This window comes from Hydra vulgaris, chromosome 01, assembly GCF_038396675.1.
Source record: "Hydra vulgaris chromosome 01, alternate assembly HydraT2T_AEP".
NCBI classification, from domain to species: Eukaryota; Metazoa; Cnidaria; class Hydrozoa; order Anthoathecata; family Hydridae; genus Hydra; species Hydra vulgaris.
This window is the reverse complement of record NC_088920.1, coordinates 32,208,438-32,229,983: the sequence shown is the minus strand read 5'-3', so window position 1 is coordinate 32,229,983 and position 21,546 is coordinate 32,208,438. Positions and strand designations below refer to the sequence as shown.

At 29.5% G+C, this 21,546-nt stretch overlaps 1 protein-coding gene across 1 annotated transcript in view; it reads right to left on the bottom strand.

Moving 5' to 3' along the window:
* Positions 1–1,356: 1,356 nt before the first annotated feature.
* The window catches only part of LOC136074339 (nucleolin-like), a 32,527-nt gene continuing 12,337 nt past the window's right edge, over positions 1,357–21,546 (bottom strand). The window contains exons 5-11 of the mRNA XM_065786645.1: positions 19,370–19,590; positions 15,582–15,684; positions 8,346–8,569; positions 4,500–4,599; positions 3,228–3,496; positions 1,669–1,777; positions 1,357–1,584 (exon numbers count right to left, since the gene is read on the bottom strand). Coding sequence (XP_065642717.1) covers positions 1,432–1,584; positions 1,669–1,777; positions 3,228–3,496; positions 4,500–4,599; positions 8,346–8,569; positions 15,582–15,684; positions 19,370–19,590 — 1,179 coding nt within the window. The 3' untranslated portion in view covers positions 1,357–1,431. The remainder of the gene's footprint in view (positions 1,585–1,668; positions 1,778–3,227; positions 3,497–4,499; positions 4,600–8,345; positions 8,570–15,581; positions 15,685–19,369; positions 19,591–21,546) is intronic.

Here is a 21,546-nt window from a genome sequence, read left to right as displayed (position 1 = left end):
ATAATGCTAACATAAACTTACAATGCAATAACAAACAGTAGATTTTTGAAAATTTTTGCGGCTGTCGCTGTTTTTTACTGCTGGGATTGTAGAGACAGTTTCTTAGGTGATTGTCCTTTAGCTAAAAATTAGGATAGTTGCCCATCCTCTTTTAGGTGACTTGAAAGCTAATAAGCTAATGAGTAAAAATAAAAAAATTTGATTTACTGATATTAGAAACTGTTGGCATCTACAGGTGTGATGTAGTGCATATACTGTGTTTTGAGATTACATGCAACAAAGAACAAATATTTGATTTACTGATATTAGTGACTGGTGATGTCTACATGTGTAATGATGTAGCGATTCAGTATATTATGTACGATATGAGACAATCACGTTCGATCTTAGGGTCGTCTGGCATTAGACGATTACATTCACAATCGAATGGATATCCATTAGATTGCACCTGCAAATTAAATACTCATTTAAACTGTTGCTCTTTTTTTTATTTTAGGTGCCCTTACGGTATTATCACAGAGCACCGCACAAAAGCATTTAACACGCCTTTTTCCTGACCGATGTTACAAAACTTGCCCAGATTACCCACGGCTACTTCTCCGTTGTAAATAATGCTAACTTAGTGTAACGTTGATGTGAAATGTAGGAGAAAAATTAGGAAATATTCCTCCAACTCTTAAATAAGTTACTAATTGAAAAGTAACTTAGTATTAAAAGTTTCAAAAAAAAAAACGTGTTTCGACGTTGAATGAAAACATAAAATGAAAACAATAGTTTAAGCTAAACAATAGTAAGGTTATTTAAACTAAATCTTTAATAAAAGAATTGTTTAACATTAGATGAGTAAAGCTAAAGTTATTTAAAACTTTAGATGACTTTACTTTTTTTCTTTCTTATGGCGCTCCATGACCTCGTATCGCCATAGGCTGCAACTTATGTTAGCTTTTGCCTAAGTCGCCATTGAGCTCATATACTTAATGGTTGTCGACAAAACTTCAATGTACAACCAACAAAATACATAGTACAACAAACATAAATAGTATAAAATTTATAACAACAAAATATTATCAATAATACCAACCTGGGTCTTTTCTGTCAGTAAACAATACACAAGCAACAACAAATTTAAAATCTACGTAATTATAAGATAAAAATTTTACCATTTATTAACTAATTAGGTTTGTTTACATTAAAATAATACTACTTTCGATTCGTTCAAGATGGCTGTCAAAATTTATGTCGTGGTGAATTATTTGAAGTTGATCATGATATTAAATCTAATTTTAATCGATGTTTCTTTTTTATTTTTGTTAACATTAATGCAATATATATCATTTTAACTAGCTTCCATCTAAATTTATGACATTCGACACAATATTTGTAATCACTTAAATTAAAATTTTTTTACAGAGATTTATAACTGAAAAGGAATTAAATATACACTTTCATGAATTTTATAAATTCCACCCGACATATAGGACATTTATTATTTAATTGTGTGACACAATCATCGCATACACAAGTATGACCACAAGGTTCCAACACAATCCTTGAAGTTAGATCGCCATAACAAACGCAACATTCCTAAAGATAATGAAAACTTATCTAAATTCTTTTACATAAACATTTATTAATACATAAAGAAGTTAAAAAAAAAAGAAAAAAAACCTTTTCAACTCCATTTTTATTTCCATCAACGTTATTAGATTTTTTTTTTTTCTTGGAATAAGTGACAACGAGGTTTTTCTTTGAAGAGAGTTGAACACCGTTCATTGAGCTAAATGTGAAAATCAAAAAATAAATATGACAAAAAAGACTCGCATTGGTCCCTCAGGTGTAAGAAATCAAATCTTCCTAACATCATTTAAACAAAGAAAAAATAAATACAACTGTTTTAAAAAATTAAATGAGAAAAGTTTAAAACTCTACTAAAGTATTGAAAGTATATTTAAAAAATCTAATTAGAAGCTATTTATTAATCTTCAAAAATTCAATTATCCTGGTCATCAAATTAGAAACAGTAGTTTATCACCGTAAATACTTACATATTAAATCTTTTACTGTTATTAAAAAAAACATATACTATAATACAAATACAAACACTATAATAAAATTATATATTGTGCATAGTGCGGTAGTGGTGTAGTAGTAGAGCGCTCGCATCATAAACGAAAAGTTCCGAGTTCGATTTATACCACGTCCCTGGTAGTACCGCGCTTAAGTTGTTTCTCCGCGCAGCGGCCTTGTTCGTAAAGGTTTGTGTTTAGGAGTTAAAGAGAGCTAAAGAGTTGAGAGAGGTTTGAAACCATAATAAAGTCGATATATATATATATATCGACTTTATTATATATATATGAATATATATATATATATATATATATATATATATATATATATATATATATATATATATATATATATATATATATATAAATATATATATATATAATATATATATATATATATATATATATATATATATATATATATATATATAAATATATATATATATATATATATATATATATATATGTATATATATATATATATATGTATATATATCTATAAATTAGTAGAAAATCACTTAACAAAAATTTTTTTTTGTTATATATATATATATAATATATATATATATATATATATATATATATATATATATATATATATATATATATATATATATATGTATATACATATATATAATATATATACAATATATACTATATATATATAATATATATAATATATATATATATATATATATATATATATATATATATATATATATATACATATATATAAATATTTATTTAAACAGACATTACAACTTAAGTTCCAAACAAAAAAATGACAACACAAATATGATTTTTTACGTTAAGTACTAATTCAAATAAGTTTTTGTAATGTATTTTTTAAATCATGATTAATTTACAGTCAAGACTTACGCCAATAATTTATCAAACAAGTCGACTTTTATAAACATTTTTTATCCATTTTGTTTTAAGTTTTACTTTTAAATTTTATTTTTACTCAAATATGTATTTTTAATTTAAAAGATTTATTTGAATATCTACTATTTTTATTGCATTGCAATTAAATGAGGAATTTAATTTATTGTATTGTTAATATATTAGTAACCGACTTTTTTTTTGAATACAATATTAAAGACTATTAAAAAAACAATATAATTAAAAAAGCATATTTGTTTTATATAAAATTAAAAGTACCTGATTGCTTTTCTGGCTTCTTCCTCCGTTTCATAAGATACAAATCCATATCCTTTACTCGTACCTGTGTTATTTGTCATTACTTTCGCTAATATAATTTTTCCAAAAGGTGAAAAGAGCCTACGCAACCCATCATTATCTACATTGTCTTCTAAATTTTCTATACGCAATTTAAAATGTTTGAGTTTTTTAGATAATGTTTGAACAGCACTTTGAGCTGATCTAATAGATAGATCAAGTGAAGATCCCAATTTTTGTGAAGAACTAGCCTGTAAAATTTGATATAATACAATGCAATAATCATGATCAAAAATTACTAAAAATGTATATAAATTTCTGCAATTATGATATTAAAAGGGTGTTTGCACTGCATTGAAATTTTTAACCAGCAGAACAATATTTTGAAAAACATTTATACAACATTTATACATTTATACAGATAGATATTTTTAATGAAATTTTATACATCAATGATTTTTACTTGCGCTTTAATTTTATAAAAACGAAATCTTTTTTAAAACTGACTTTTATGTAAAGTAACTTCAGATTTAAAAAAAATATTAAAATTTTGACAGATAACATATCGATGGGTTAATTCTAAAACATTGTATGTTCATTTTAGAAAGCTGTGAGAAAATGATCTTAAAATTTTTTAACTCGTATACAAATTCAAATATTTAAAAACATATTTTTAAATATTTGGATTTGTAAACGAGTTTATTGAACGTCTATTTTAGACAACTGTCTAAAATAGACGTACAATATTTTAGAAATAACCGATCGTTATTTAGCTGATGATGTAGACGAAAATACTTTTTTTTTCATTATTTTTATCACTATTTTTTTCTTCTTAATTTACAAAAATCAAAATAAGTATTAAGATTTAAAAAAATCTTTAGAATTAAAAAAAAAATTATTAAAAAACCTTTATAAAAAAAAAATAAAACATTTTTTCTTGAAAACATTAATTAAATAAAAGCTTTTTCTTGAAATAAATGGTAAAAACTCAATAAACCTATCTAAAGTCAAGTTTGAATTATTAATGAAGCCATAAAACCAATTGTTTTGACAATAAAAAATTTCTCAAAACATTTACTGCTAACACAAAAATACTTTAGTTATAACGAAACGACACTATTCTTACCCAAACCATAACCCCACATACAAACCCTAACCAGGGTTTCAAAAAAGTTTATTAAGTTATTTTCAGTATTTTGAACAATTACTAAAACTAAAATAAACTTGTGAAGAAATAATTCAAACCAGTTATACCTTATTCCTTGAGCCAGGAATAGAATCCTTATTCTCACTTTTGGGTTTCCAAAATTCAACACTAAGCTCTCTAGACATATACATGAAACCATTCACATGACTAAAAAAGATTGTAAAGAAAAAAGGAGCTTTAAAATAACAAAAATTGCCATCATCATCATCATCATCATCATCATTATAATCATCATCATCATCATCATCATCATCATCATCATCATCATCATCATCATCATCATCATGATCATGATCATGATCATCATCATTAGCATCTTCATCATCATTATCATCATCATCATCATCATCATCATCATCATCATCATCATCATCATCATCATCATCATCATCATCATCATCATCATCATCATCATCATCATCATCATCATCATCATCATCACCATCACCACCATCATCATCATAAAGTAGGCCTTCGAAAATGACTTAAATACTGCTGTTAGAAAGAAATGATTTAACAATCTTAAAACCTTTATATAAAAAAAAACTAATAACTGAGAGAAAAGGAAATAGGAAATAGAAGAGGAAAGTTAGAAGGCATAGGAAAGTTGAAGACTAAGTGAAAAGTGGAAGAGGTTAGAGTATTTTCTGAAGTTTTTAAATATTATAACCATTTATTTAGCACTTATTAATAAATTAGTGAGTCGAAAAGAGTTCTGGAGAACACTTTTGCAAGACTATGATGGAAATGTTGTCTGAACCACAAGTTGTAAAAGGTTTTAATTGAGAATTGACTTTATCATCGGAAGCTGGAACGACTTAAACATATAACTATGGGTTAATCTGTTTAACTGGAATGGCAGGAAGAGTATGGCCATTAGATTTATGATTCAAATTAAAGGAAAGGTTCTTTGTAAATAACTCTGCCTTATTCTAGGGAAAGGTAATAAGATCAGACTTATGAATTGGAGATGGAATGTTAGACTTACTTTAGTTTCAGACACTTTTAAACTTTTTCTAAAAGTCTCTAGAACCTAACATCTGAGATAAGATAAAAGATTTACTGAGAATAACAATACTTGGCATCAGACAGGACCGTTTTTCATTGACCTCTTGCAATAATAAAAAGACATATGCTCTTAATGAAAAAAATAATTATGGTTTAATATAGCAACTGCACAAGAAGGTGAAAAGCGTAGAGTAGAATGAGGCTTGAATTAAAAACAATAAGGAAAAAAAGCATTTACACCTGCTTGGATCTATAAGGTTAGTTAAGAAGCGTATTTATGGATAATATGGATATATAAGGACATAAACTTATATGTTTGCTACTTATTTAGATGCTGGCATACAATATCTTTATGTATTTATATATACTTTAGTATTTATGTAGTGTAGCATTTGCTCAAAGAAAAGGTGATGATCAGATGAACGTGTCAACAAGAAAAGATGATCAGATGAACGTGTCAACAAGAAAAGATGATCAGATGAATGTGTGAACAAGAAAAGATGATGATCAGATGAACGTGTCAACAAGAAAAGATGGTGATCAGGTGAACATGTCAACAAGAAAAGATGATGATCAGATGAACGTGTCAACAAGAAAAGATGATCAGATGAACGTGTCAACAAGAAAAGATGATGATCAGATGAATGTGTCAACAAGAAAAGATGATCAGATGAACGTGTCAACAAGAAAAGATGATGATCAGATGAACGTGTCAACAAGAAAAGATGATGATCAGATGAACGTGTCAACAAGAAAAGATGATCAGATGAACGTGTCAACAAGAAAAGATGATGATCAGATGAACGTGTCAACAAGAAAAGATGATCTGATGAACGTGTGGTATAAAATAAGACAAGAAAAGGAGCTTAAACAGTGATTAGAAAAAACTTTTTATTAAGTTATTAAACTTATCAATCTTAGACAGAAATTAAAAAAAACTTTAATTAAGGAAAAAATTAAAATTAAGTCATTAGAAAATAATGCCCTTTTTCAATGTTTTTAGTTCAAGCTGAATTTTTTGTTTTATACTTCTTTTATCAATGAAATAGAAATTGGAACAGATTGGTTGATATAAATGAGTATAATATGTTCATAATTTGAAAATTTTTTGTGATTACTGTTTGATTGTCTTGATTGATTTGATTGTCTTAAAGTTATAAAAATGCAATTTAAAATATAATTTGGAAATTTAAAGAATTGAAATAAACTCTGACTACTCTTTCATAAAATGAATTAATTTAAATCGTGTTGAAAAAAATGATGTACAGTGGTGGCACAAAGTCATGACCACACACATATTTTGATCTCTCTAATAGTGCACTTAGGCAATAATAACTAACTTTTGTAGCGATTTTTATTCGGAAACCTTACTAAATATCTAGTTACCGATGTGGCGCGTTATTAGCAACCAAATATCATTATTTTTGTTATTATAATTACTGTAATTTTTATTAATTACTGTTCTATATTGATTTGATCAGAAATTGTTGATATCAGTTTGGTAAGTTTAAGATTTTTCTAGCATTGTTTCAGTAGATATTTACTTGAAATTAATGTATTATCACTCGACTACATATCGTACCGATTCGTGGAGCTAATATTGAGAATAAATTAATTAGATTTAATTATAATTAGCAGTGCTAATTAGGATTAATTAATTTTAATTAGCTATAATTAATAACTTTTTGGAACTTTTTAAGTTTTATTGTGTTTCTAAACATTTTTTGTTGTTAAATAATGATTGAAATCATATTTTCTTTCATTAAAAAAACATTTTTTTATTTTTGTATTATAATTTTGCAGAACATTATGTATGCCATGTATCAGAAGCTATCAACTGAGCAATGACTGAAGATCATTGTTATGATTAAACAAGGCATTTCTTACAGAGATATTGCTGAGCAAATGAAAATTGGACTGTCAACTGTTACCAGAACAGCCAGAAAAGAGAAAGACACTGTTACAGTGGCAGACTTAGAGCGTGTTGGACAACCTCGTAAAACTACCGCAAAGCAGGATCGGCTTTTGGTTCATGCAAGTTTGTCCAATCGTTTCGCCATGGTTTCAGATCTTGCAAGCTACATGGGGAAAAACCATGAAGTTCATCTGGAAGCAAGGACAGTTAGAAAACGCCTGCAGCAATGGTTTGAAGGGAGAATTACTGCGAAGAAGCCTTTATTGCGACCTGATAACATCGCGAAAAGAAGAGCATTCACGAAGATGCACAAAACCTGGACTGTCGCACAATGGAATAAAGTATTATGGAGTGATGAAAGTACCTTTACTGTTTTCTGTGGAGCTAAAAGAGCTTATGCAAGGAGAAGAATCGGTGAACGATTTAGTCCTCTGTGTGTAGCTCCCACAGTAAAGCATGGAGGAGGCTCTTATGGTATGTGGTTGCATGTCAGGATCAAGTGAAGGTTATTTATACGTAGTTGTACGGGCACGGTAAACCAAGATAAATATTTGGAAATATTAAAAACACAAATGAAACCATCAGCAAACAAACTATTTGGTAAAAACAAACCATTTTTCTTTCAACAGGACAATGCTCCTTGCCACAAAGCTAAGAAAGTAATGGAATATCTCAAATGTGCTTGTACCAATGCTATTGAATGGCCTCCACAAAGTCCTGACCTGAACCCCATTGAAAATTTGTGAGAGGAGCTCTTCAGAAAGGTACAGAAAACCAAACCAAGCAATTTGCAAAAAATTATTAATAATAATTAATACAATAATAATTATAAAAAAAAATCAGCTAAACTTCGAAAATTTTGTTGCTGTAAATTTTAACTTTTAATTACATATTTATAACATTCACTTTTTATTTTTTTATATCTATAACATTTAATTTTTATGTATCTATAACATTCACTTTTAAATACCTCATTGCGTTTGATGCATCTTCTTCATTAGAAAATTCAATAACACCAGATCGTTTACTTCTCCCATTTTTTTCTTTCAACACATAACACTTAATAGGTTTAAAATGCGCAAACAAATTTTCTAAATCACTATCATCAGCATCTTCATGTAAATTTTTTACATATACTTTTTTTGAATTACTCAAGGATTGAGATTCCAAGCTTGATTGGAAACCAAATGAATTCTAAAAAAAATTAAAAGAGTACATTTAACATAATAATAATTAACATTAACTTAATAACTAATGCAATAAACAGAACTAACATAATTAATATCAGTCATAATTTGTAACATACCAAATGAAACATTTGTGTATATATTTTAAAAGCTTTTTCAAAATACTATTTTTTGTCACTTTTTAAAAAAAAAAAAATTTATATTAAAAAAAAAAGTTTTATATGCATCTCCATCATTTTGCAATATCTACTCCTAATAATATGAACTTTCATATTTTACTAATATAATGAACTAGTATTAATGAACTTTCATATTTCACTAATATAATATAATGATGCCTTAAAACTATTTCTTTTTAAAATCAAACCATCATAAAGCTGCTTGTGAAAGTTAATATTGCAATTAAGGTAGCTGTTCCTATGGTAACTATAGCAACTCTTTCTGTTACCTCCTAGTAACAGTTTACAAGCAATTAACATTTGCACATTTGACAATTCTTCTGATAATAAGTAATAATAAGTTTTGGAACAAGTATTGGCATCTCCATCATATTAAAAAAGTATGTCCATAAAAACATTTTTTTAAATCAAGCCAAGTGTTTTGAAGCATATAATTCAATTATTTGAACAGAATCTGATATTAATTTTTTAATCCATTTATTTTCATAGCAAACAATTGTTGCACAACCAAACCATGTTAGAAATCTAACATCTGTATCAGTTAATAACAAACTGAATAAGCTGTATGAAATAAAACTGCAACAAAATGTTTGGGACATACAGTGGCTTGTTAAATTATTAGACTTAGTGAAAAAACTGAAAAAACTAAAAAAACACCACTAAAAACCTTTGCTCCTTATTTAACCTTTTTCTCTTTCATTATTTTTTACTTTGGGAATGTTGCCAAAGATGTTATTTCATTAATAGCAACATTGCTCATATCTTTTATTGTCATTCTTACCATGTTGTCAGTTTGAACAGGAACTTGCATAGAACCTTGTGCGAAGCGTTTCTTTCTACAAACAAATTTATTGGAATACCTCGTCGTAAAGATTATTTTGTGACTAACAACTATATTTTATTAATCACTAAGGTATGTATATCTTAATATTGACATTTTTTAAACTAAAATCCATAAAATTGTTTTTTTAATGGATTTTTAAGTACACAATCTTGTTTAATATTACCTCTTTTTTTTAGCAATTGGGGAGGCATGTGATATTAGTCCAGAAAAACTTGGTGAAATTTGGGATTATTAAAAGATACAAGCATGTCACAATATAAGGAAAAAAAAGCACAGTAAAGAGAGTGCAGAAAAAACTTGATTTTGACATACCTTTACAACTTGCTCATAAAGGCGCTTGTGGCAGGAAAAAGTTAACAACACCCAGGAATGACAGAAAAATTAAGGATATTTGTCTATACTAAAGAAAACATCCTGTCAACATATTGACCAAGATTGTCAATGAACAATCATGGTCAATAAGTTGACAGGATGTCAACTTATTGACAATCAATGTCAAGGGAATTGATATTTCTCAACGTAGAGTCCAAAGATATCTTAATGAATTTGGTTTAACTTCACGTTGGCCAGCACATAAATTTAAGTTAACACCCATTATGGCGAAGAAATGTCTAAACTGGGCAAAAAAATGTAAAAACTTCACAAAGGATGACTGGAAAAAAGTAATACTGAAAAAAATCTTTAATTGTAAAGTTTAACTTGATTTTCGTATCTTTTTAAATCTTATTTGTGTATGTTTTGGGTTTGTTTTTAAGAAAAGAGCATTTTTCAGGTCACGAGTGACAAATCTAGCTTTGTTTGGGTGAAAAATTTCACTCAAATTGCTTTGTGTCAATCGTAATGCATCCTACATCTGTCATGGTGTGGTTGATAATTAATTTTCAAGGTACCCGAAGGCTGTATATAGTAAAAGGGACATTAGGGGCCATCCATAAAGGACGTCATGCAAATAGGGGGGGGGAAGGGGGTCCAGATTAAAAGGACAAAAAAAGACAAGGGGGAGGGGGGGTTATCAGAAAAGGACGTCACTTTATATAAATTTTTTTATATAAACATGTGTTTCGATGGAGTTAACGTAAGGGAATGTTATACTTTTATCTATCGTAATATAGGAAAGAAATTAGTGTTGATATTTATTTAAATTTTATTTTTGTATAAAAAATATATTGAATATATTACAATTAATTATATATTGCTCAACCCTTGGTATTTTCTCGTATCATATGTAACATTAGTTGATTGCTACGGGTTTTCGTGCTAATTCTTTTTGCGTAATTCGTCCCCAAGGACTTAGTGTTAATATCATATATGATTTTAATAGAGTTTTACAAATATTTGTCCAAAGGGAATTGCTTGCGTAGCAATTAATAAAGATTGTCTAAAGCGAATATTACAAATGATTGTCCAAAAGGAATTTGACGGGAAAAAACACATCTTTATTTTTTACAGTATTTGTTTTAATAAGACAGAATTTCAAAGATTCAGAAATTCATTCAAAGTCAGTGCACAGACTTTCGGAATGGCGGATGCTTTTTTGTAACGAATTTTATAAATAAATTTAAAATAAAGGAAGATAATAAAAAGATAATAAAATAAAATAAAAATAAAGAGAATGGAGAAAAGAAAAAGGAAGAAATAAAGAAGCAAAAACTAAAAAAAATTAAAAACCAATTAAAACAAATTAACAAAAGAAAAAATTGAGATAAGAAAAAGGAAAGACAAAAAACCAAAGTTAAAAGAAAATAAACATTTGAGAATGGAAAGTAATTAAAAAGAATTAAAATAAAATATAAAAATTGCTCCATTTTTGAAGAAAGAAAAAAGAATAGTTTTTAAATTTTATTATTTTTGAAGGATTATATGTGTTTGCTTGACATGATTTACTTTCTTATTTTAATATTGTCATTTATTATGAAAACTCTATACTTTTCGTGACTAAATGTTTGTGTGTGTGTGTGTGTGTGTGTGTGTGTGGGTGACACGTTTTTATTTGTGAATATTATTGAAAATTTTTTGTTTATTTTTTGTTATTTTTTAATTTTGTAAAAGATCATTGTCTGTATATTAAAAGATGGATAGAAATAGTCTTCTAAATTCGCTTATAAAATTTTACAATAATGCTCATCCATTCGATGATTTGGATGCCTTATTTATCATGACAAATGCGCCAAGACGGAGTGCTTTCAATCGAGCCGAGAGAAGGATGGCTCCACTGAGTAAAGAATTGGCGGGATTGATCCTACCTCACGATCATTATGGACCTCATCTAGACTCTAAAGGTATTCAAATTCATTTTTAATATCAACTGTTTATCAAAATACAATATAGATACAAGGCTTAAGGAGTTAATTATATGCATTGCGACTTATATTTAAGGCAGGACAGTGGATCTTCTTTTGGAGAAAAAAAACTTTGAATTTGCTGGAAAGAGCTGTGCCTCGGTCTTTTCAGGTCTGATCATTGACCAGTTTCAAACGGTGGCCGAGTATATCGATCCAGACAAAAAGACGGAGCTCGACGTCCATCATCTCTTATCAAAGGATCAAGACTGGTTTGCCTCTCATGTGCGCACCAGTCAATATTTCACGCAAATTGTGAAATGTGAAGATCCCAGATGTTGCGCTTTGAAAAGAAGCTCTTACTTCCATGTTATTCCTAGTCGATTTCTGCCTCCACCTATTCCAATCAGCCAGTCAGAAGATGGCTTGAAAGCTGTATCCATTTCAGACATCGCCAGCAAGAATCGTTTTCCTTCAGTATTTTTTCTTATCGCTTCCAATATTCAGAGCACCATTCCTCGATCATTGAAATCATTCAAACCTCCTCCTTACGACCTGTTTTGTCCCTCTGTGCAATCAAGTTTGTCTCAGAAAATCTGCAAGCACTGTAACTTGTATTTTGCCTCCCAAGTCATGCTCAAAAAGCATGTCAACTTTACTCATTCCAATGTTATTAACTGAATGACTATTACTGTTTTGCAAGTCAGGCCTGTTCGCATTGCCGCCAAGCGCAAAAGAGAGTTAATGGCCGTAGTTGCAGTAGAAGAGAACGCGGCCTTTGCTGAATGGTTTGATGAGGACGAAATCGAAACGGAGGGCCTTCATATTCCGAATGATTCAGCTGTTTCAGACGAACCAGACTGCTCTTTTCCAATCATATCAATTGACGATCACTTAAAAAATCCTTGGATAGATGATGAGTGAGGCAAGTTGATACACTGATACACTTTGATTAAATTTAATATGTCGGATAAGACTAAAGTAATATTAAAATTTTTTTTTTTTTCAGAAAGGCAAAAGAACAAAAACATATGTGGAAATACCTAATCAGATTCGGAATGATATTTATAGGGGTTGGGGGGGGGGGCTCAATTTTATGACGTCCTTTTTAAGGGGGGGAGGGGGTATAGGAAAAAAGGACAACGAGTGACAAAGGAGGGGGGGGGAGGGGGGCAAAAAATGCCTTATAAATGGTGACGTCCTTTATGGACGGCCCCTTAAGACAAAATCAGTACAAGGAAATTCTTAATGGTAGACTAATACCACAGTTGGCACAATGGTTCCCAAATGAAGAAAAATACACTTTTATGCATGATGGAGCACCTTGTCACAAGGCTAAAACCATTACAAAGTTTTTGAAAGAAAAAAACATTGATGTCTTGGATTGGCTTGGAAATTCTCCGGATTTAAATCCGATTGAGAATGTATGGGAGCTGCTTAAGCGGGAAATGGCCAAAAGTACAATAACAATGAAGAAGAAGTTGATTGAAAAACTAATATATGTGTGGAACCACAGTGAAGAGCTGCAATCAGCAGTTAAAAAGTGTACTTTGAGTATGCCACAGAGCGCATACAAAGCGTAATTGCAGCATTATACAAATTATTAGTTATTTAACTCTTTCATGATTTTTTAAAATTATTTTAAATTATTTTCTGTTAAATATATATTTGTTCTTGAAAAAATATTGATTTTTATTTATCCATAGTAAGATGGTCTTCTCCAATAGTCATGTTATCGATACATAAGTTACACTTTCAATGGAACAATTTTATTATTTTAATTTGAATTATTATAAAATACAAATTTAGTGTTTTATAATTATAATTGTAATGTTTTATCTTTACTAGAAATATTTTTTAGTTTCAGTAATAAGACGAATGATTACCATACTTTAACTTATAGATGGTGGTTGTTGCAATCAAATTCACATTTATATTTCACAATTAAATTTAACATTTGCGCTTATAGGAAATATTTTATGCAACTTGTCTCAAAACTGATTATGACTACAAAAAGCTTGTTTCTATACAAAATGAGGTATCCATAGCAACCAAATAAAAAAACACCTTCAATAGTAATACTGCTCTCATTTTAATATACTTATATTTGTGCTACATATAGTGTATGTAGTCCAAATAAAAGTCTGCAATTGTGTAAAATAGCTTGTTGCCATTAAAAAATAGGTATCCATAGCAATCAAATAAAAAATATTTCTCTTTATAGGAAGAGCAGACCTCATATTGGTAGCCATGCCAAACTTACTTGACATACCACTAATATTAAATCATATAATAAGTTTTCTTCAAAATTGGCTATTCTGATCTATTGTGGCTATTCTTGATTACAGATTATATAAAGTAAAATTAACAAAATAAAAATTAAAATTAAGAGATATTGCTGTTACATAGACAAACATGTGAAAAAAATTCTTTATGCATGTATTCTTTATATATACACATAATGTAGGCTATATGATTTAATGTCAATCACTGTCATTTAATAATTCTAGATTATTTCAGTTAATTTTTCATAAATAATTTAATAAAATGAAAATATAATATAAATTATCTTATTTCAATTTTAATAAATTATTTTATTTATATTTGCATCAAACTTCATATTATTGATGTCACAATCAAAAATTTAAGTTAGGTTAGGGTCAGGGGTTAGGGTCAGGGTTAGGGTTAGCCCTTACGGGCTAGGCCCAATATTATTTATAAAAGATTAAACAGAAAATCAGAAAATTAAAAGAAAAAGTTAATTAAATGTTGTAAAAGTAAAATAAACTTAAAAGGTATATTAACAGTGCAAACTTCAGCATAAAAACAACAATGCAATTAATGGGCATTTAAACCTAAATTGATGTATAAAAAATATATAAATCAGTGGGATATAGTTTTAATTCAGTTAATATACAATTGAAAAATTTCTTAAATTGTCACATTTAAAAACAGTTTTGTCCATTACATTACTTTGTGCATTTTTCTCACAGAAGTAAAAAAAAATTTTTATCTTCATAATCCCCTGGAAAAAGACAAATAAAAAACTCTGGAGATGCCTGTTACCCTTCAACCATTATATGATCTTCTTTACCATTCAACTATCATCCATCATCAAATCTTCTTTATCCTTCAACCATCATCCAATCTTCCTTACCCTTCAACCATCATCCAATCTTGTTTTAACTAAACTTTAATTTACCAACTGTTAATACCTCAACTTATGTACTTATAGTTATAATAAAAAGGTATTATATTATATATAATGTTTGTTTTATCATTTATTAGATGTTGCAAGGACACGCAACTCAATAAGGTGTATCTCAGAAAATTTTTCAAATTGATTCATTCCTACTAATCATAGCATTAAAGTTGATCTTGCTGAACAACACATTTATTTTAAATAATCTTTATGACGCCACAAGGTTCCAACCTTTGTCTTGTTGTTGCTCATCTTTGTTAGTGATTTTCATGACAACCTTGTAAATTGATACTTTTTGATGATTATACAACTATATATTCCAGTCTCAATAAAAAAAGTAATTTAAAAAGGGAAAAATTATTCTTTTGCTAAACTACTCAATTATCAAAACCATCCAATTCTTAAAAAAAATTTGAATTGAGTTTGAACAATCAAGTATAAAACAATTGAGCTAAAATAAATTTGTGTTATCTGATAAAAATTATTTAACAAATAATAATAAAAGTCAGTTAAACCTTTATCCTTGAATTAGGAATAGAATCCTTCGTACTCTCATTTTTGGATTTCCAAAATTCAACACAAAGCTCTTTAGACATGTACTTAAAACCATTCATTATTCTAAAGAAGATTGTAAAAAAAAGTAGCTGAAATATAACTAAATCATTATTATCATCATCCTCATCATCATCTCTATCCTCCTCCTCCTCCTCCTCATCATCATCATCAACATCATCATCATCTCATCATCATCATCATCATCATCATCATCATCATCATCATCATCATCATCATCATCATCATCATCATCATCATCATCATCATCATCATCATCATCATCATCATCATCATCATCATCATCATATTAGTAAGTGAACAGGGTTGAAATTTTGACGAGGACCAGGGCCTGGTTTGATAAAAAATAGCCGGGGTTGGGTTTGTGACAGGGGCTATATAAACATTGACACATCCTAAAGTATTTCTTTTTTATTTAAAATTCTTCTTATATTTTATATATATATATATATATATATATATACATATATATATATATATTAGCTGAATTACCTGGTGCTTCACGGGGGTTTCTCAGGGTTAGGAGGGGCTGCTGGTGGCCAAAACCACCACTCAGGCCTACTTAGTGCCTGTGCCAAGTTTGGTATTGATTGGTCCAGAGGTGTTTACGCCTATAGCTATTATCAAACATACAAACGTTGTCTTTTATATAAAATTTTTTATCTGTATTAAAGTTCATCAGTTACTGTGAGCCCCAAGCTCAAATGCTCCCTCCAAGCAATCAGAGGGTGTTGGTTTCTTATCACAAGACAAGAAAAAATGGTAGTATCATCAGCAAACTAAGCCACCTTAGGTGTCAGAATATCTGGAAGATCGTTAATGTAAATTAAAAAGAGAATAGGGCCAATGATATAACCTTGAGGAACCCCTGAAATTACACAATAAGAAGAAGAGTGCTGTCCATCGAGGACAACTTTTATACAATGATTGGAAAGGAAGGATTCAATAATCTTAAAGTTGTTGCCAGATACACCATAAAGAGAAAGCTTATGGAGAAGACCAGCATGCCAAACTTTATCAAAAGCTTTTGAAATCTCAAGAGCGATGGCCTTAACCTCTCCACCTTTATCTAATGCACGATAAAACCTGTCAGTTATTACTGTTAACAAATCAGCTGTAGAACGAAAAGATCGAAACCCATATTGATGGTCAGAAAGTAAGTTATTAGATTCAAGATGAGAAATTAAGTGTTTAATAATTAAAGATTCAAAAACCTTGCTTATGATAGGAAGAAGACTAATGGGACAGTAGATAGACAAATCAGATCGCTCTCCAGAATTTTTGAAGATAGGGATAACAGATGCCGCTTTCCAGCAGGCTGGAAAGCAAGACTCTGATAAACACTTGTTGAATAGTTTTGAGAGTATAGACAATAGCTCCGGAGAACACTTCTGCAAGACAATAACAGATATGTTGTCTGGGCCACAAGCTGTAGAAGAGTCTGGGCAGGAAATCACTTTAGATACAGAAGCTGGAGTGATACGAATGTCAAGCAATGGATCAACCTGTTTGCTGGCAATATCAGGTAGAACGCAACTAGTGGAATCAAGAGATGATATTGATGAAAAGTTTTTAGCAAACAATTCAGCTTTGTCTTTAGATGAGGTAAAAAAGTCTGAACCATACAAGAGAGGTGGAATTAAATATTTGCCCTTATTATTAATACTATCACGAGAGCCTAATTTTTGAGATGAGATACAAAATTTCATGAACTGAGAATAGCGGGCTTTAACGTTAGACAAAACCTTTTTACAATGGTTTCTAGTAGTAATAAACAGATGTCTGTTTTCTGGAGAATTGTTTTGCTGATAGGTATGGAAGCAACGGTTTTGATTGGTAATCGCAGCAGCACAGTGAGAGGAAAACCATGGAGGAGAGTAAGGCTTGACCTGGAATTGCCGAGAGGGAACAAAAGATTCCATGCCAGCCTAAATTCACAAATGTATGTAAGAAGCACATTTGTCGACAGGAAGACAAAAGATTTCTACCCAAGGGGCATCATGAAGAAAATCACGGAAAGAATCCCAGTCAGTTTTAAGGTAGTTGTGAGATGTATGATAATAGGGGGATTCAGGTGATGAAGAAGAATGAGATATTAGTTTTAGAGAGATCAAACTGTGATCAGAAGCACCTAAGGGTGTATGTGGAGAAATTGAGCACTGACTAGGATGAGAAGCAAGATATAAGTCAAGTAGAGAAGGTAAATGATTCAGGTTGTCTGGAACGTGAGTTGGAAAGTTGACTATTTGAGTTAGGGATTGAGAGAGGCAAAATTTGTGGGCTTTAATGCCTGCCGAATCACTGACACTAGAGCCAAGCCATTCAGAGTGGTGAGCATCAAAGTCACCAACAACAACTATATTAGCTGATGGATAAAGAGAGAGGGCTTGCTCAATAGGATCAGAAATAATATCAAAAAGAGTGCAGGCTTGAGATGAAGGAGAGCAATATAGAACAAAGAGAAAGGCGATAGAGTGAAGAGGTGCTAAACGAAAGCACATGAAAGAATAGTCTGTGGATTCAAACCTAGTTTTACAACAAATGGGTGAATTCTTACGAATGTAAATGACCAGACCAAGCATGTGACTATTGGAGTCTTTAAGAATGAAAGGAAGATAACCATCAACACTAAGATCGCAAGATGAGACAGCCGAACTCAAATTAGTCTCACAAAGAGAACATAGGTCTGGTTAACTTTGCAAGAGATAAGACTCATCAGAAGAAAAGTTACTTCAAAGACCACGAATATTAGTGAATGATAGATTTAAAGAACTTGGTGATGATGATGGTTTTTTGTGTTTTATAGTTTTTGGTACTTTATTCATTTTTAAATTTGTTGAAGAACTTGACTCAAAGCATAGATAGTACTCAGAACACTTTTTAATAGCCCAAGCAATTGCTTCATTACTATTTATAAACCCTAAGCTGTAACAAAGGGCTCCAAATGTGGCCTCCGCAATGCACACCAAAAGTACAAACAGGGACACCATTATGTGCAACATGGCACTGTTAATACTTTGATATTTTTCAGCTGTTGATGGAATCAGCCTCTCTGAGAGCTACCAAAGAGTTCGGGAAACATGACTACCAGTCGGCCTCAGAACCATAAAACTGAGTTTTAGAGCTGTACCCTCATTAGGAGATAATAGAATGAGTTGCTTAGTAATAAAAACAGAGACACAAGCAAAACCCATGCATTGAGTCAAGAAGATCTAGCATTCAACATCCTAAACTGGAAACAATGTATTAAAAATACATCTGCGCCAGCCTAATAGATGAAAAAGGGGTGCGAGGCTGGTCAACAGATAGAATCTGTTTACCCTTTAAGTTTTTGCCTTCTGCAAGGCAGTAGCCGGATGCATTGAACTTCTGCCCAAGATGAGTATTTTTATCGAGACACCATCTCTAGCCTTTACTCAACCAAGTGCCCCAAGGCAGGGGATGTTTCAAGTCGGAGTTGGCATCTCCTTGACTTTGCCTAAAAAGGCGTATCCTACAAGGCAGAAGGACATGAAGCAGATTGTACTGGGTTACATGTTACCAGTAGCAGGATAATTTGACCTGACAGTTTATTATTATATTTATATATATAAATATTAGGTTTAAAAAAAAAAACTAAATTTTTACAAATTTTTATATTGTAAATTTGAACTATATATAAAATGTTATAAACCATAAACGAAAACTGAATGTTATAAACTATATATTTATAACATTTACTTTTAAATACCTTATTGCATTTAAAGCTTCTTCTTCATTAGAAAATGTAATAACACCAGATCGTTTACTTTTTCCATTTTTTTCTTTCAACACATAACAAGAAGTAATTGATCTAAACTGTCCAAACAAATTATTTAAATCACTATCACCAGCATCTTCATGTAAATTTTTTACATATATTTTTTTTGAATTACTCAAGGATTCCAAGCTCAATTGGGAACCAAATGAATTCTAAAAAAATGAAAAGAGTATATTTAACATAATAATAATTAACATTAACTTAATAGTTAATACATTAAACAGATCTAACATAACTATTATCAGTCATAATTTGTAACATAAAAAACATATGCCAAATGAAACATATGAACAAGTTTTTTCAAAATCCAATTTTCTTGTCACTTTTTGTGTCATTTAAAAAAAAAAGAAAAAGAATTAAAGCTACATAGCTTTTTGCTTAGGTTGCTATGAACTATCTATGTTGCTATGAAGTAACAAAAAAAAACTAGGTTGCTATGAACAACCTATGTTTGAGCCAAGTTCTCTTTAATTTCCCGCTATTAAATTATTGGTTATAGTACCAAAAAATATTTTATATAAAAAAAAATTTCAACACCAAATCGTTTAGAGAAGAATGGTTAGGAGTGAGACATTTTTTTTAATTTCAAGGAAAGTAAAAGAGAGAAAATGATAGGATAGAGAGCCAAGGTGATCAGGTGAGAGAGTCCAGAGAGCTTGGTGTATTAGATTTCTAATAGTAACATAATGAATACCAAAACAACTCTAGATTTTTATAAATTTTTTATAAACCAAACAAATGTTAGGAGTGAGCCATTAGCTTTATTAACCTAAAATTTAAAGTTAAATATTGTTATGAACTAATTTTGTAAAAATTAGGCAAGTAACAAAAAATTTAGTTCAGTAAGCATAACATAATTAAGTAATTATGTAATAATAATACAGCTTACCACTATTTTAAACTTATCTAAGAAAAAAATTTGATGAAGTTTAAAAAAAATAACTTGTTTATTTTCTGTACTAAACTATTTTAACAACAAAGCAAGCAAAAGTTTTATTTGAAGATAATTTACATTAAATAAGATTGAGCCATGGTTTACTTCTATCTATAAAGAAATGGTTCATTTCTACCCAGTTTGTGCCCAGATTCATTTATACCCAGGTTATGCAACTAAAATAAATTATTTAATGCTCAATAAGTTCCAGGTTTATGTATAAAAAATACTTTGTTCAAGATCTACATTATTTATTAGTTACTTTTCAACCATCATTTGATATCTCGAAATCGTTAGCATGTTTTCTAAAGAACTTTCGACCTGTACTAAAATTTTACTTTTAGTCAAAAAAAGTCATATACACAGCTAACCCACGCACGCAACACACACACAAAGAACTGGTAAAAAAATTAGATAATTGTAACACAAACATGTTTGTAGTTACTGGGGTATTTTCCTTGGTGCATTCTAGCTATGGGATCAATTATTTACTTCACCCCATGACTCACTCCTACCCATTCACCCATTCTCCCATAAACTTAGTTTCACAAATATTTGTAATCTTCAAAATAATTTTTCATACATTGACTTTTTGCTACTTAAAACATTTAATAGACCTACTTGCTTTTTGTAAGATTAATTTAAATCTCACTGTTTCTCTTGAAATAAGAATACATTGATGTATAAATAAGATTAACTTTTATAAACATTTATAAAAATTATTTCCCTTTTTTAATTTAATTAAGTAATTTAAAACTGGAAAAGTATTTTTTCTTAAATTACTAAATTATTAAAACCATCAAATTCTTAAAAGAAAAAAAAAAAATAATAGAAAATTAGTTAAGTAAATAAAAATTGTCATAAATGTTGAAAAAAAAAATCTTTGTTGTAAATGATTTAAAACATTTGTTTTTATCAATATTTACTGTAAAGTAACTTTGTAAAAATAAAACATTCAAAAGAATCCTATGCTGTGAATGTATTGTAGGTGCAAAAACAAAAGTACCCTAAAAATCAGTGTTAAAACTAAAAAAACCCTATGTGTTTTCTTGAAATAAATGGTAAAAGAAATTCAAATAATCTATTCAAAAAACAGGAGATCTCAAGTTTTAAATTATTAATGATGCCATAAAACCAATGGATTTTTGGCATAAAAATTTCTCAGAACACAAAA